At 44.5% G+C, this 15,892-nt stretch overlaps 1 protein-coding gene across 1 annotated transcript in view; it reads right to left on the bottom strand.

The window, feature by feature from the left end:
• Nucleotides 1-15,512, bottom strand: part of EDIL3 (EGF like repeats and discoidin domains 3) — a 235,402-nt gene extending 219,890 nt beyond the window's left edge. The window contains exon 1 of the mRNA XM_059874141.1: nt 15,272-15,512. Coding sequence (XP_059730124.1) covers nt 15,272-15,338 — 67 coding nt within the window. The 5' untranslated portion in view covers nt 15,339-15,512. The remainder of the gene's footprint in view (nt 1-15,271) is intronic.
• Between the last annotated feature and the right edge of the window lie 380 nt (nt 15,513-15,892).

The following is a 15,892-nucleotide window of genomic DNA, read 5'->3' as shown; positions in this document are numbered from 1 at the left end:
GCAGCTGCAAAAGTAGAGGTGGGGATGAGATGTGACACCAGAAATTATGAATTTCCAAGTTCCTCCATCATGGACATTTCCACCCCCAGCTCATTTGGGGGTGGTCCCTTACATTTTCCTCCTGTCTCACAACATGAGAGCTGTTGGCAAAAGTAAACAGCCACCTGCAACACATATACTTGAAAGACAGAGGTGTTCATTTTGAGGACAAATAATGTTACCCAGCTGGCACATTTTAAAAGGGTGACCTCGCTGTTCTGTGTTAAAAAAAAAAAAAAAATTGAATTTATCATAATTTTATATAACTGCTGGCAGCAACTCAGATTAAGGGCCCCAGACCAGATCATAAAGAGACTCCCAGTGGTTATGACATGACACACCTAATTCAGTGCTGGCAGTTTTTATCTCTGGTTTTGACTGAAAAACAGGAATCCAAACCAAGGAATGTAATTTACCAAGCAAAAATTTCAGAGAGGTTTTAGCCCACTCTCCAGTAGGCTGTAATACAGTTATTTTTTCCCAAAGGTTCTTTGAAACCATAAAATCCAAAACTGTGTCCATAATAATAAAAAACTGTACATCTGATCTGAAGATTTAATTATTTAGTTTAGACATAAAGTGACAGCTTGCAATATAGATAATAGTTTTGGCAAAGCTGCAGACATTAATCTAGAGGCAGCTTCAGTGTAAAGCTGTTCTGGCTGTATTCAATAGAAGTGTCATTGCATTTTTAAAATCAAGAGAAGCCACAAAAATCCATATTTCTCAAAAAGTTAAATCTGAAAAGCAACCTACTTTCAATGTTAAGTTTGGATTAACATCTATCAAGGCCCTTGGTCTTTGAACCACCAACTGAAAAATCAAAAATCCTGAAGCTCAATAGAGTTCAAAAACGGAAATAAAGAAAAAAAATAAACCAAAGAAAAAGAAAAAGGAATAAAATAATAAACCAGAGAAATGCAGTGGGATAAGATATAATATAAATCCAAAACCTGAAAACACTTTCAAATAACATCATGTTTGACACAGTGAAGATTTTTGTCTACATTTCCTGCCCTAAGTGTACTGCAGCTGCACCTGGCTCCAGCTCTTGGCCATTATAACTTGTAACATGGGTAATTATCAGAACTATTAGAAAGCTTTCAATTAATGGAAGAGTTCCATGAAAAGTGAAAAATTCCATGTAAAGCCCTTATGCAAAGGAAGAAATCAGGGTTTCATTAAATCCTCGGGCCTGAAGAAACAAAATATCAAGTCAAACAGAAGACAATTACACCTCTTTCTACAAAAGTATATTAAGAAATAAGTAAATATAGAATTATTTTTTTTTTACTCTGCCAGACAACAGTACATGAAGTCAAAAAATTCAAGGTAGTTAGTGATAAACAATCTAGGTCAGTGCACAGATACTAAGGATAAATATAGTTATTTTTAATGCAGGGGAATGTTCCCAGACAATTTTTTGACAGTCTGAGGCAGCAGTACTGAATGCAGAAACCTGTTTTGTCTACAAACATCATCACCACTTTTCACTTTTTGGTGAACACTTGCAGAACATAAATACTGGATGAAGACATGTCCTGTGTAGTGCTTACAGATATGTTAGGAAAAGGCAAAAGCCAAAAAAAAAAAAAAAAAATTGCATGGTAGTACAGCAACAACCCCCTCCTCCTCAGTTAATACATTCTTGTACAATTCCTGCCTCTGCCATTTGCAGCCAGAGTCCCCGTGATGTCTGAGAGGACCACATTGGGACACAGCTGTGCTGCCCCAAGAACAACACTGGCACCACCACACAAACTCCAGAGAAATGCAATTTCTTCAAATTCCTCATCTCCAGCAGGAGAATATGGGATCTGTTATGTCGTAAAGAACATCAAGACTAAATACTCTCCCTTTTCACCCAGACAGAAGAAAAAGGGATTCCTCAGGTTGCTCCCTGAAGCATAAACCTGGGTGAAGCCAAAGAGCAGGGGTGATTCAGGGAGGGTAGGAAGCAAAAGAGCTTGGCATTTTATTTTTTAAACTACAGCAACTTTGAAGAAGCACCTTCCACAAGGCCAGTTTCAACAGATACACACTCTAGCCTGTAACCTACTAGAACAGCAATTTTCTGTCTTTGATGTTGTTCTTTTTCAAAGAACATATGTACTATCTCTAAAATCTTCAGTAATCTTACTTCTCTATCCTAACAGAAAAATGGGGCTGAGAAAAAACAGGCTCTTTCCACAGCTGATTTTCCTACAGAAAATTTGTTCTGAGACCCTACAGAAGAGGCTTTTAAAAATTAGCCCAACTGTTACAAGATACCTAGACCATGTTGTAAACAGGCCAAGCATTTTCAATTTCAATTGTAAAAGCTTCTTGCACCTTATTTTAAAACGAAAAAGAAATGAGAATCTCCTGCATGCATGGTAATAAAGTGAGAATAACGCTGAATGACATTAACTGAGAGCTCTCCTGAAGCAGCATTTCCAGATGATTCCCTGTTTTTGAGATCTCTGAAAATCTTTGGGTAAGTATTTCCAGTATACCAACACTTCTTTCACACACACACACAAAATGAAATGGATATTCAAGCAGCTGCTGAGGCTGCAACACTGGAGCTGGCACTACAGGAGACTCAAAACACGGCTTTCATCAGGCATAAGTCATCAAAACTCATCATTTCTCTTAAAAGCAGATGCCTTTTTCTACTTGATGTATCGACCTTTGTTTTCAGACTTCAGAGATGGAAGGTACAGACACGTCAAGGATAAGAGATGGGTGTCAACGACAGGAAAAATCTTGATGTGACACAAGGGACAAAAGATTGCTATGAAACGTGCTAGCACAAGACTTTCTGATTATTACTAGAGCATTAACAGAGTGAAAGGGTGGCTTCCTGAAACTCAGAAATTATTAAAGGTATAGGTTTTTGCTGTAATTCTTCAGCTCTGCAAATGGTGCTCCTCTGGATTAAAAAAAAAAAAAAAAAAAAATTATAATTACATACCAGTGATTTTTATTCCAGTGAAGTTGGGGTACAGTTTTGGGATATTTCTCCTTCCCTCCTCTGCCTCAAAAGGAAATGTTTAGATAGAATTTAAAATTCTATTCAGATTTTTCTACAAGTATAATGCTCTAACCAGAATCCATCTGGAAAAGAAACCAGTGTACCCATTGTTAATGTTTTATTACTCTCTATGGGAATTTAAAAAAAAAACAAACCACAAAGCCTCAAGAATTTGTTTATCAAAAATCCCAGACAATCAAGCAGCAGGCTAATTGGTCAAAATTAGTCAGTCAGGAATCTGAGACATTTTGAAGAGTTTTCTATTTTTCCTCCTGAACTAACTGAAGCATACAATGCTTTTACCCATTTTGTCTTCTCTCTTTCTTCCTGTTCAGCCTTCAGCTGGTCTGAATGAAGGAGGCAGAACCACATCGACTCCCTGGTAGTTTTAAAACTGATTTCTTGCTTGGAATTAAGCCAAAGCAGGATTTCTAAGGCAGGCAGCTCCTCTTGTTTCCACTGAGAGCACGTGGGGAGCTTCTGAGCCTCGCCTGCTCTGCATGGCCCAGGAGTGATCTTTATCCACAAGATAAATATTTGCTACAAAATAATTAGGGAAGAAAAAAAAAACCATTGTAATTTGTCCTCAACAAAATAACCTACTGGGATAGACTAATTAATCAACACTGGATCTGACCCAGGATGGTGAGATGGCCACTTTGGACTGGGAAATGGCCAGGAAAATGTGGAATTTGCTCCTCTGCCTTCATCCATGCCAAGGCAAACAAGACAGGAACGCAAGGGATGCTCATGGATCTGACTTCTGCACATTTCCACAGGGGGGAATACACAGCTATACTTGAGGAAAGGGGAAATTTGGCACCCTGTGTTGGTCCAGAAATTGATTTCTTGGAAAAAAAGTGTAAATCTGGCACTGAGAAAACTATCCATAATTCACCTCTGAAGGAACCAGCTGAGGACACATCTGGTGTTCAACATTCTTGTCCATGTCACTTCCTTCTCCCTCATTGTCCCCATCTCCCTTCCTTGCACCATCACTGGGACTGGCCTGCTCCTGTCTTAAGCCATCCCAAACAGGCAAACTACCAGAGAATTTTACTGTTCTGTGTAAGAACACCACCAGTGCTGGAACTAGGGAAAAGACAGTGGCAGAGAAACTAGATGGGCTTTGGCCAAACTATCAAATCTCACAGAGTTGCTCATCTCAGCTTTGTCTCGCAGTAAAAAAAACTTTGGAGGCTCGGGAAGTTTCCTACAGACCAGATACTTGTTTCACCCCTCCCTGACCAAACTCCTCTGACCCACAAGTCAGAGCTGCATTTCTTAGTGCTCCACTTTTACTCACACTCAGCATTTTGGCTTCAAGCTGACAGAGAGTAGGTTTATATGAATTATTAGGAAGAAATTGTTCCCTGGCAGGGTGGGCAGGCCCTGGCACATGTTCCCAGAGCAGCCAGGGCTGTCCCTGGATCCCTGGCAGTGCCCAAGGCCAGGCTGGACACTGGGGCTTGGAGCAGCCTGGGACAGTGGAAGGTGTCCCTGCCATGGCATGAGTGACACTGGATGGGCTTTAAGATCCTTCCCCAACACAAACCATTCTATTACTCTATAATTCTCAGTTCTTAAATTCACATTTTTATGCAATTATTCATCTACACTGAAAAATATTGAGGCATACCAGAGCAATCACTGCTCTTGCTGTGTGAACCAATATAGATGTGGAACTAATATTAAGTCAATATATATAGTCAATCACACTTTATTCCAGCTGACTTCCAAGCTCTTGTTCAGAATGTTGCTTTGATTTTTTTCTTCCCCCATGGATTTCACAAAAGAAAGGATACATCTGACACTACATTCGCAGCTATGCCTGACATTGCTTCAATTATCTTTTTTTTATTTCCTTATGACTTTAGTGACAGGGTGAACCAGAAGACCCACATTTGGAGTAAGAGTTTAAGGCTAAGTAAAACCAGCCTAGGAAGGAACCAGAGCATTTCTGTAACTGTGCCACAGTACAAAAATGCAGCATTTCTAAGAGAAATTTCTGAAAGAATTTGTCTCCCTGAATAAAGGTACCAGGTTGAAGAGAAGCCTGGTGAAGAAAGGCAAGGTGTCAGAATAGGATGGGCTTGATCACACCCAAGAAAATGAAAGTCATTATCAAAGAGGTTGATCTTTATCCTGAAGGGCTATCTGTAGGGAGTTCATCATTCCGTACAAGGTCTGAGGGTAAAGCATAAAAAAAGACATTAAAGAAATTACACAAAAGTGTCATTAAAGAAACATATATAGCATGCACCATGGAAGGGAGCTACTAGGTCATTTCAGCTACTTCCCATGACAGCAGCACATCATTTCCCCATCCACACTGTACATTATTCACAGTATCAAGCTAATCTTCCCTTAAAATTGTTCAAAGAAATAGAACTGCATGGTTTTAAAATAGTTCTGGAATGGTATCTGAAAGCAATCAGCTAGTGGGTCTTAGTTTTTTAACCTAGAAAAGACCTTGCAAAGCAATCCCATGCAATTCCTCACACAAGCAAGGAATCTGACAGATTACATTGCATGTAATAGTTTCTCCATCTCTACTTCAAAAGCCTGAGCTGGAAAAGGAGTAAAAAAGCCCAAAGGAAAAAAAAAACCTGGCAAAAAAATTAAAGCAGGATGGTCTAAAGAACTATAATACAGAGTAATCAGGAAGGAAACTTGGATTTCCAGGGGTAGTTGTCTAAAATGACATCCAGCAGTGATAGAAGCTCTCCTACATGAGGGAGAGACAGACTGAAAGATGTAAGCAAATGCTAAACTTAAAATAAATCTAATTTTTTGGTTTTTTCTATTTTTTTGTGCCTCCACTTGGTGCGTGAAAGTCTTATCTGTAAATGTTTCTTGTGTGATCTGTTGTAGCTTCACTGTTGCAGAAACCTAAGACATGGGTAATCAGATGCCAGAAATTACTGTTATTTATGCTCTGCTGTCACAGCTCTCCATAATTATGCAGGTTGACACAGCATCTCGACAATGATAGGGGAAGAAAAGCAGTTTTGCAGAGATTTTTTTCAGCCTCCCTACACAGAATCTCAGCAAGTAAAATTGCTGCAGCTAAAAATTAGCAATGCAGTCATCTCCTTCACATTTGGTTTGGGGTTTTTTTTTGGCCTGCCAAAAAGTTACTACTGTGAGAGTACTCCAAGACATGAATAAAAAGGTCTATATGTCTAAATGGTAGCTTTATGCTACAGTAGGACCATTATCATACTATGCATAAATAAATGCCTTGTATTGTTTAGAATTGAAAATAATCAAAGAAAAAATTAGTTGCAAGGGGTGAGGGGCAGGAAGAATGAGAGAAGATTATTTGCAAAATGCTGAGAAAACACCCTGCTTTGCATTAAAATTAAAAATTTGAAACTGTGGGGTTCAAATCCATAGTGTGCAGCACTTAACATTCACCTGAGCTCACGCTGTCCCAGGTGTGCAAGCCACACTCCAGAGTGAGGCTGTTCACTGGTTAAATTGCTGTGTGTACAGAATTGCAATACTCTGTAGACCACTTTGGGTTAGGAAATTTCTCCATCAGCTTTAATCAAGAGCCACCACTTGATGCAGAAACTGCACCCTTGGGGGGGGGGGGGGGATTATGCCTCTGTGTCTGACCCCACTCTCCCACACACCACCTGGGAGAGGAGGCAGCAGAAAAATCCCACACCAAAACCTCCCTCCTCCCCTAGGGGAGGCTTTGCTCCGTTCCCTGTCCGCCGTAGCCTCCAGGATCACAAAAAGCCCACAAATCTGAGGCCAAATTTTCTCTCACATCGTCAGATTCCTGCTGGGATGTGCCAAGCTCCTGCCCTGGCTCTGCTGAAAGAGTGCTGATCTTCTTGAGCCTCCTTATCCATCTGCTGCTCCTCCTTGCTGTCATCTGCACAGTTCAGCTTGCTGCTTTAAATACTGCGCCTGAAATCCCGACTCCTAAAATCCAGAACTTGTCATTCTGCTGCCACAGTTGGGAGAGCTGAGATAATCCAGGATTCTCCACTTAAACAGCGTAGGCAGAAGGATGGCTTGCCTGAACAGGAAAATTCTCTTGGGAATAAGGCAATAGAGGAAGGTGTGTGCCCAGCGAAAGCAGGGCCAGGTGGCATGGGAAGAACACAGAGATACTGCTGCCAGTGGAGGGAGAAAATTGTCAAAAGTTCAGATAGAGTTGGTGCTGCAAGAACTGTGTGGGGAACAATAAAAAGAGATTTTCTAAATAAAATAATGGGAGTAGGCAGCGCAAAAATACCATTGGCCTGTTCCAGGAAGAGAATGGTCTCCTCACAGACAGGGACAGGGACAAGGCTGCGGTGTTCAATGTATCCTTTGCCCCCTTCTTTGACACAGATGAACCAAGAGGGTCCCAGTGCCATGAGCTGGAGGACTGTAACTGTGAGAATGATCAACGCCCAGTTAACCCCAGTCTGCTGCTCCAGATGGATCCCTGCAAATCTATGGGGCCTGATGGGATTAATCCAAGAATCCTCAAACAGCTGCTGATGTCATTACAAAACCTCTCCTGATGATTTTTAAGTGGTCTTGGGAGTCCAGAGAAGTCCCAGATGACTGGAAGCTGGAAAACATTGTCTCAGTTTTTAAGCAGAGCAAGAGGGAGGACTGTGGGAACCAAGGAAATTCCTATGGCTGCCCTGGAGGGCTCGAGACCCTGCCCAGGGAGTTCAGGGACCTTGGCACAGAGCCCAAGACCTCTGCCTTTGATTTAGCCCTTGGAAAAAACAATTACCAACCTTTATATGAAGAATTACAAGCCCCAACAGTTTAAGTAGAAAGATAGTGAATTTATCATGGGGTGAAAAAGTAGATTTTCAGGTTTTTAGAATGGGGATTCAGGGGGCAAGATGGAGGGATTTGGGTGTGTCCAGCCTTTCTCCTTCTTCTTCTTGGCCTCCACCTTCTGCTGTGATGGTGGCACTTTTGGATTGGTTTAGAGTAGAAGCTCACTGTCTAACACAGGTGATAGGGATTGGAAAGTAATTGTAGATATTGTACACGTAGTTTTTAGTATAAAGACATAACACCGCCCTGGGGGCAGGGAGAATGCCTTGGACTGTCTGGCTGAGCAGACCTTGACAGGACAGGAGAAAAAATTTTATAGATAAGGAACAATAAACAACCTTGAGACCGAGAAATTAAGAGCTCTGACTCCTTCTTCAAGCGCTGGGCTGGGAAAAGAGACTTGTACATATCTCAGGGTCACTCTGAGCAGCAGAGATTCCGAGAGAGAATCCCAGAAACTAGTGAGACTGAGGCCTGTCAGTCTCACTTCATAGCCTGGAAGATTATTCTGGGAGGTATTGAAAAACACGTGGATGACAAATCACTGGTCACAGCCAGCATGGCTTCATGAGGGCAAAGTCCTGCTTGTCAAACCTGACTTCCTTCCAAGGCGACCCGATCCATGGATCAAGGGAAACCAGCTGATGTCCTGAAATCTTTCTGGATGTCAGGAAAATTTTCCATACTGTCTCTTACAGGATTGTTCTGGACAAACTGTCCATCCCACAGCGGGATAAACACATCCTGAATGGGTGAGCAGCTGGGTCACAGGTCAGGCACAAAGGGTGACAGCGACTGAGGTGACATCCCACTGGGAGCCCGTCACTAGTGAGGTTCGCAGGGCTCTGTCCTCAGCCCGGTGCTCCTCAACATCCTCAGGAATTACCTGGATGTTGGACTGGAAGGGATCCTGAGCAAGTTCACAGATGATACAAAACTGGGGGGAGCTGTCGGCTCCCTTGAGGGCAGGGAGGCCTTGCAGAGAGGTCCTGACAAAACGAGAGGCCTGGGCCAGCTCCAGCCTGTGGGGTTCAATAAGGGAAGTTTGGGATTGTGCCGCTGGCATGGGGTAACCCACGGACAGACTGGGGAATGAGAGGCTGGGAGGCAGTGCCAGGGAAAGGGACGGGGGTCCTGGTCAGTGGCAGTGCCCTGGAGCCAGCGGGGACATCCCTGCCCTGGGGACACCAGGCCCAGCATGGCCGGCCGGGCCAGGGAGGGATTGTCCCACTCTGCTCTGGGCCGAGACAGCCTCACCTGGAATTTTGGGTGCAGTTCTGGCACCACAACACAAAAAAAGGCTTTAAACTGTCAGAGAGTGTGCAGAGGAGCCATGGGGGTGGTGAATGGTGTGGAGGGGCCGTGTGAGGAGGGCTGAGGGCACTTGGTGTGTTCGGCTGGAGAAGGGGAGGCTGAGGGCAGACCCATCACAGCTACAGCTCCCCATGAGAGGAAGAGGAAGGGCAGCTCTGATCCCTGATATCTGATCCCTGATCCCTGGTCCCTGTGACACTGGCAGGACCTGAGGGAAGGGCTGGAGCTGGGCCAGAGATTTGGGATGGAGCTCAGGGAAAGATTCTTCCCCAGAGGGTGCTGGGCACTGCCCAGGCTCCCCAGGGAATGGCTCCCCAAGGCTGCCGGAGCTCCAGGAGAGTTTGGACAACACTCCAGGGATGCCCAGGGTGGGATTTTGGGGTGTCAGTGCAGGGACAGGAGCTGGGCTGGATGGACCTTGTGGGTCCCTTCCAGCTCAGCATACTCTGTGATTGTGTCAGTATTTACTCGCCCATTTTCAAACACTTTACCAAATAGATATAGATATAGATATAGATATAGATATAGATAGATATAGATATAGATATAGATATAGATATAGATATAGATATAGATATAGATACACACACACATATATATATATATAAAAAATATAAATCATAATAAGTAAACCTTATGGACATAAGTCTTTTATATACAAGATGTGAAACCCCCTCATGCCCCTTATTAAAGAAGTGTGTGGAATGTGGAGTGAGGAATAATGCTGATAACCTCAAAAAAATCTTAGACAGTGCTTTTGTGGCATATAACAAATTCTTACTTCAAATACAGAGCTGTGCATCAAGAATTCATAGGATGATTAGGTGTTATCTAACATTTCCTAAACTTCTTAGTATCAGACCAGATGTGAGGCACATAAGTGGCTGCAATTCCTCCGTATGGTCTCTGGAGTGTAGATATACCCAAATTATACCCAAGGTACAGTATGTTTGCACATAGCTGCTATACATTATGTAAAATTAAGATGTTTTTATGTGTGTTTCATATGATAACGCATTCACACACACACACACACACACACACACACCCCACATATAGTTATTAGCTGGATTAGATAGAGACTTTATTAGATAATTATGATCTGCTTCACTTCTCAGCTTTCGGAACTTAAAATGGAAAAACACCCCCAGTGTGATGAAAGGTAACACAGCTTGCTGATTAGAGGGAAGAAAAACCCACACAAACAAATGAATCAAAAACCCCACAAGTACGTTAAAGTATATTCCCTGACCAGCAAGATTGAGATTTGATAAAACCTCAAAGCACAAAGGTGTGGTGCAGGTTCTCTGCCTCCAGATTCCTGGGACACAGCTGCTAACTCAATCCCTGCCTTCAGAGCAACAGACCCACAGCTGTGGGTCCAGACTGAGTTTGGACAGATCCATGCTCTGTTCCCACAATATGAATGGCAAAAAAGCTATTCTACCCTCTACACAGATCACTAGAAAATCACCCATACCCTGCTGTCACTACACACGGTGAGTTGATCTCCCTCAAACTTAAGATCCAAGTTTCCTACAAAAAAGGGAAACTTAGACCCATTATTCGTCAGACTGACATAACACACTGAATTTAGGCTGAATTTTCCTTTCCCCTAAGTTGTCTCCTGAACTTTAAATGCAAAATGTGTTTTGGTCCTCCAATATAAAACAGCATTTTCCAGAGGTTTTAATTTTGTAGATGTTAATGTTCTTACATTGGACTTGAATCTTTTGACTCATCTGTTATTTTCTAGCACATCATCTGACTAAGCTTTCACTGTATTTTGACTGTGAAACTTTTCTGAAACTTAAATTAATAGCTGTTTGTTGTTCAACCCATATTTAATAAACTCAAGCTGGGCTTCAGGTATGCTACAACAATGCCCAATGTCATAGAATCAAATAAATGCTCTGGGTTGGGAGGGATCTTAAAGGTGTCACAGTGCCACCCACTGCCGTGGCAGGGACACCTTCCACTGTCCTAGGCTGCCCCAAGCCCCAGTGTCCAACCTGTTCTTGGACAATTCCAGGGATCCAGGGGCAGCCCCAGCTGCTCTGGGCACCCTATGCCAGGGTCTCCCCACCCTCCCAGGGAATCATTTTTCCATCACATCTAATCTCACTTGTAATACAGCACCAACCATCCTTTAGGATTTCAGAAATCTGTGGTCTACCAAAGTTTGAGATGTTTCAGAGACCAAGATGAAAACAGTAACATGCCAACTCCTATGTGACTCACAATAAAGTTGAGAATAACAGAGATTCATCTCTGATTCTTGCAGTTTCTTAAGCACAGCTTCCCCAGGTATCTTCACTTAGGCTGAAGGGATTTCTGGCTGTGAGTTTGTTGTAGGGGCATATACTGCATAAACAGCTAATTTAAGGCATAAAAATCTTAATTACAAGTAACTGTCTTTTGAAATAACTTCCAGAACGGATCATTTCCTTGATTTTCAGCTGGGTGGTAACTGAAAAAATGTGGAGGAGGGAAGATAAGACGGTGACCCTTTCCCCTGTGGTACCATTGATACACAACCTTCTATGAAGTATATCCTTTGAAAAGAGACATAAAGGATAAGGACATAAGGGGCAGTGAAATAGGAGGCTGGGCACATGAAAAAAAAAAAACAACTAATACTACCAGAACGATTAATTCCAATTATAATAATGCATGGCTTGACATCAAATTTTGTCCTAGGCTGACCAGACACGTACAGAATACAACAGTATATCCACTATATGCTTTCTGGAGGCTATACGAGCAGTCATGGAAAATCAATTTGAATACAAATGTAATTTGTTAAAAGAACAGTGAAAATCATTATGCAGGGTCACACTGTCAGCACTTTGTACAGAAGCAGATGCTGTCCAAAGATGCAAAGGCATTCAGTAAAACAGAAGAACCTTGGTATTTAAAAGCCTCTGTGATCTTTTCAGCCTTTCAGTATAGATACACGAGAACAAAGCTACAGTTTACCCCTCTTGTTTCTCAGCACTTTTGCTCCTTGCAGCTGATTCCAGCTGCAGAAAGGGGCTTTATAGAAACTTCTAAGCCTCAGAGAGAGTGAAGGTTCCCACTATAATGGAGAAAAAGCAACATCTTTGAAACATTTCCTTCAAAGTTCCAGAGCTTGTCGCTCAAGCTGACAGGATACGGTCATAAAATAAGGAAATAGACTTGCCTATTTTCAGCAATGTCAATACCATTTTTAGGCAAAACACACTTTAAAACTCAGCAGACAGCTAAGTGGAGAAGCACCGTACAGCTGAGGGAGCAGCTTCACTATAAAGACAACTCAAATGGTAATTTTTCAGAAGATCTCGTTGCAAAAATGTTTATCATGAAGGCATGAGATGCACTGATCTGCCGTGCACCCACAGCTCCACCATGGCCAGAGGTGTATCTCAGAACCAAAACAGCCACCACTTTTACATCATGCTTTCCTTTCATCTGATCGCAATCTTCACTGACTGTTCATATAACTGTTGAGGATGAAAAAGAAACCCTAAAAACCCACACAGTGAGATGCACTGTGTTTCTTCCGAAATAATCTCTAGTAGTCTCTGTAATCACTTTGGTAGTTACTGTCTGTCCACGCACAGTAAAGCATCAGACTGCCTGGCATCCAAATTCCACCACGGAACAGCAACAGCAGCAAATGTAAAAGCTTACAGCTGTTTTTAAATATGTATAAAAGGGCATTGCTTATTTAAAATGCACCTGCATCTTTCTTGCAACCTAAGGGCTGGAAGTCACTGCACCCTTGAAGGCTGGTTTCATCATGTGCTTGCATATAAACACATCTCTGAAGATCAGGCTCCTGTTACAGTGCATGAGATTGCAAATTCATCAGACTGGCCAGGAAGAAGAAAATGACAGTCACCCAATTGAGATGGCTTTTTCATCCATTAGTATCTTTCAATCTCTCTCATCCTTCTCTCTCCCTTGAAATCAACAACAGCACCAAAAAGACAGAAAGAACCTCACCTCAAATTTGCTGACATACTGTGTATTAGTTCCAAACACAAAAAGCAAAAGGTGCTTTTAAGACATCATGAATAAACAGGATTTTGACCTCCACCAATACTTTGCAGAGCTCCATCAAAAAAAATAGTTGGTCTTTTTCTTTAACAGTAGGCTTGAAAAGCAGGTCGGTAAAGAAGTATATGACTTAACATTGACCTGCACTTGGAATTTACCCTGAGAGGCAAGTGGGAACCAGCCACTGCACATATGACACTTCCACTGGTTTTCATTCTACACCATTATGGGAATGGACTCATAGTGAGTAGTGCTGGGACAAGTTCTGCACTGTTCAAAACCTCATTTTGAAAGAGTTTTGGTTACTTACAGTGCTTGGAGTCATTGCAACTTTGAGAGGATCTATTAAAAGTAAATGTTATGACAGCCACCAAAATTAACCCACTAAATCAGACTTGTCAAGCAGCATTTTGCTCCATTTCAGCACAAAAAAAGACTCAGTATAATGTTCTTCTGTTTCTTTTTGAGAGCCAAGGACAAACCTTTAACTGAACAATCACAGCTTAAGCAATCACAGACTAAATGGATTTTTTTCCTTCCTATTTCACTTCTGCTAGAAAACCTATTAAGTCCCCTCTGTTCTGAAGTTACCTGAAATCATAGGAGAACTGTAGACTTTAATGAGAAAACAGATGTGAGCTATCAGAAGTTCCAAGGAAGCACAGTGCAAAGCACTCATGACAAGTCCAGACTTCGTGGCAGATACAGTTATCTTCTGCTTAGGAAAGAGACTTTGGGGAATAAGCTGCAGGTACAAGGACATATTGCATAAGCTATCACATGCTCGCTGCAACTGTGTGAATGCTACCGGATTTTGAGAAGCCGCCGTGCTGAATAATTTAAGGGCTAATAAAATATTCAGTTTTTACTGATACACTGGTTTCATTTTGAAACCTCAAAAAAAAAAAAAAAGTTAATAATGAGGGGAAGAGGTCTAAAAGTCAGCGGGAATATTCTGGTACTCATTAGAACAACAGTTGTTCTACCAAGCAGGAGGATAGAGGGATCTCCACGCCGGGTGGGATCACACAGAGACACAGAACATCCGCGGCACCAGACGCGGCTCGGAGCTCGCAGAGGACGAAGAGAGCCCCCGGGGGGCTGCGGGCAAGAGGAGAGGACCCACGGGGGTCCCGGAGCCGAGCCCAGAGCCTTCCCCGGGAGCAGGGAGGGTACCCGGGCGGGACAGCCAGGATGGGCAGAACGTGACGGGACGGGCAGATCGCCCACTGCCCCGGGCAGCCCCCCGAGCCTTCTGCGGAGGGGGGACCGTGCCCCCAGCCCCACCATCAGCTCCTCGCACCACGAGCTCATACAACTTTTCAATGCCAGGAGGAGAAACACTGGAAGAACTGATTAATATAAATAATAAAGACAACTCCCAAGAGAGTTAAAGTTGTCTCTCTGGGGTAGGGTTGGCGTTTTCTTCTTCCGGAGGGTTTTTGGTTTTCGTAGGGGTTTTTTGTTTTGTTTTGCAAGGGGGTGAGACACCGAGAAGGCGCCGCGAGTGTTTTAGGATGGAGAAGACCTAATTAGAAGGAGGCAGCGAAAGGGTCGTCTGGCAAGAACTGCTCGCTTCTGCCGAGATGCTCAAGCTCCCGAACGTGTTTGCAAACTGTTCCGCAGTTTGCTGGGTCTCCGGCTAGGAGCTAGCAGCCTCCAAATTACAATGAAGATCGGTGGCTGGAGAGGGGTGGGGGGAGGAAGGGAAAAGCGGTGCGGACAGCTCTGCGGATATTAAATCTTCCCAGCCGCTCATTCTGGATTACATTTAATCTCTCACGGCATTTCTTTCCCCTCTAATTAAACACAGTTTCAAAACAGAACGAGTCTGAGGTTGGATCGTCCGCCGGCTTCTATTTCAAATGCAGAGATAAGTATTATTATTTTTCTTCTTTCCTTATGCATAAAGAGAAAAGGAGAGCCCAGACAGCGGCACCCTGCTGAGAGCCACCTCCCGGTCCCCCGCGCACTTGGACTCCGACTTTGCGGGAGCTCCGGAGCGACCCCGACCCCCCGTCCCCCGTCCGTCCCCGCCGTCCTCCGTCCCCTCACCTCGGGCGGGGCGCGGCGCCGCCAGGCTCCCGCAGAGCGCCAGCCAGGCCAGCACCGCGCGGCTCATCCTCCTCCTCCTCCTCCTCCTCCTGTTCTTGCTCCTGCTTTCCTCCGCCTCAGCCGAGGGATGCGAGCGGCGGGCGCTGGCGGTGCCTCCGCCCGGTGAGGCGATGCGAGGCGAGGCGAGGATGCGCAGGTCCCTCCCGCGGAGCGTCTCCCGGCCGAGCGCAGCCCCCGCCGCTCCGCTGCCACCGCCCTACGCGCTGCGCGGAGCCCGTCCCGCCGCCCGCCCGCTCTGCGCGCCCGCCAGGTGCCGCCGCGCCTCCAGCATGGCCCGGCCGCCGCCTCCGAGTCGTGTCCCGCCACCTCCTCTCCTCCCCCTCTTTCTCTTCTCTGCCTTCCTCCTCCTCCTCCTCCTCCTCCTGCCGCCGCTGCCCTGCCCGCCCCGCGCGGATCCCGGGGGCGGTGCCGCCGGACACACCCCGGCCCCGCCCCGCCCGGGCCGCGCCCCCGCGATGCGGAGGGCGCGGGATGGAGCTCCCGCACGGGGCCGGGACCCCGCGATGCGGAGGGCGCGGGATGGAGATCCCGCACGGGGCCGGGACCCCGCGGTGCGGAGGG

This window comes from Haemorhous mexicanus, chromosome Z (genome assembly GCF_027477595.1).
Source record: "Haemorhous mexicanus isolate bHaeMex1 chromosome Z, bHaeMex1.pri, whole genome shotgun sequence".
Taxonomy (NCBI): domain Eukaryota; kingdom Metazoa; phylum Chordata; class Aves; order Passeriformes; family Fringillidae; genus Haemorhous; species Haemorhous mexicanus.
This window is presented reverse-complemented; position numbering and strand designations above follow the sequence as displayed.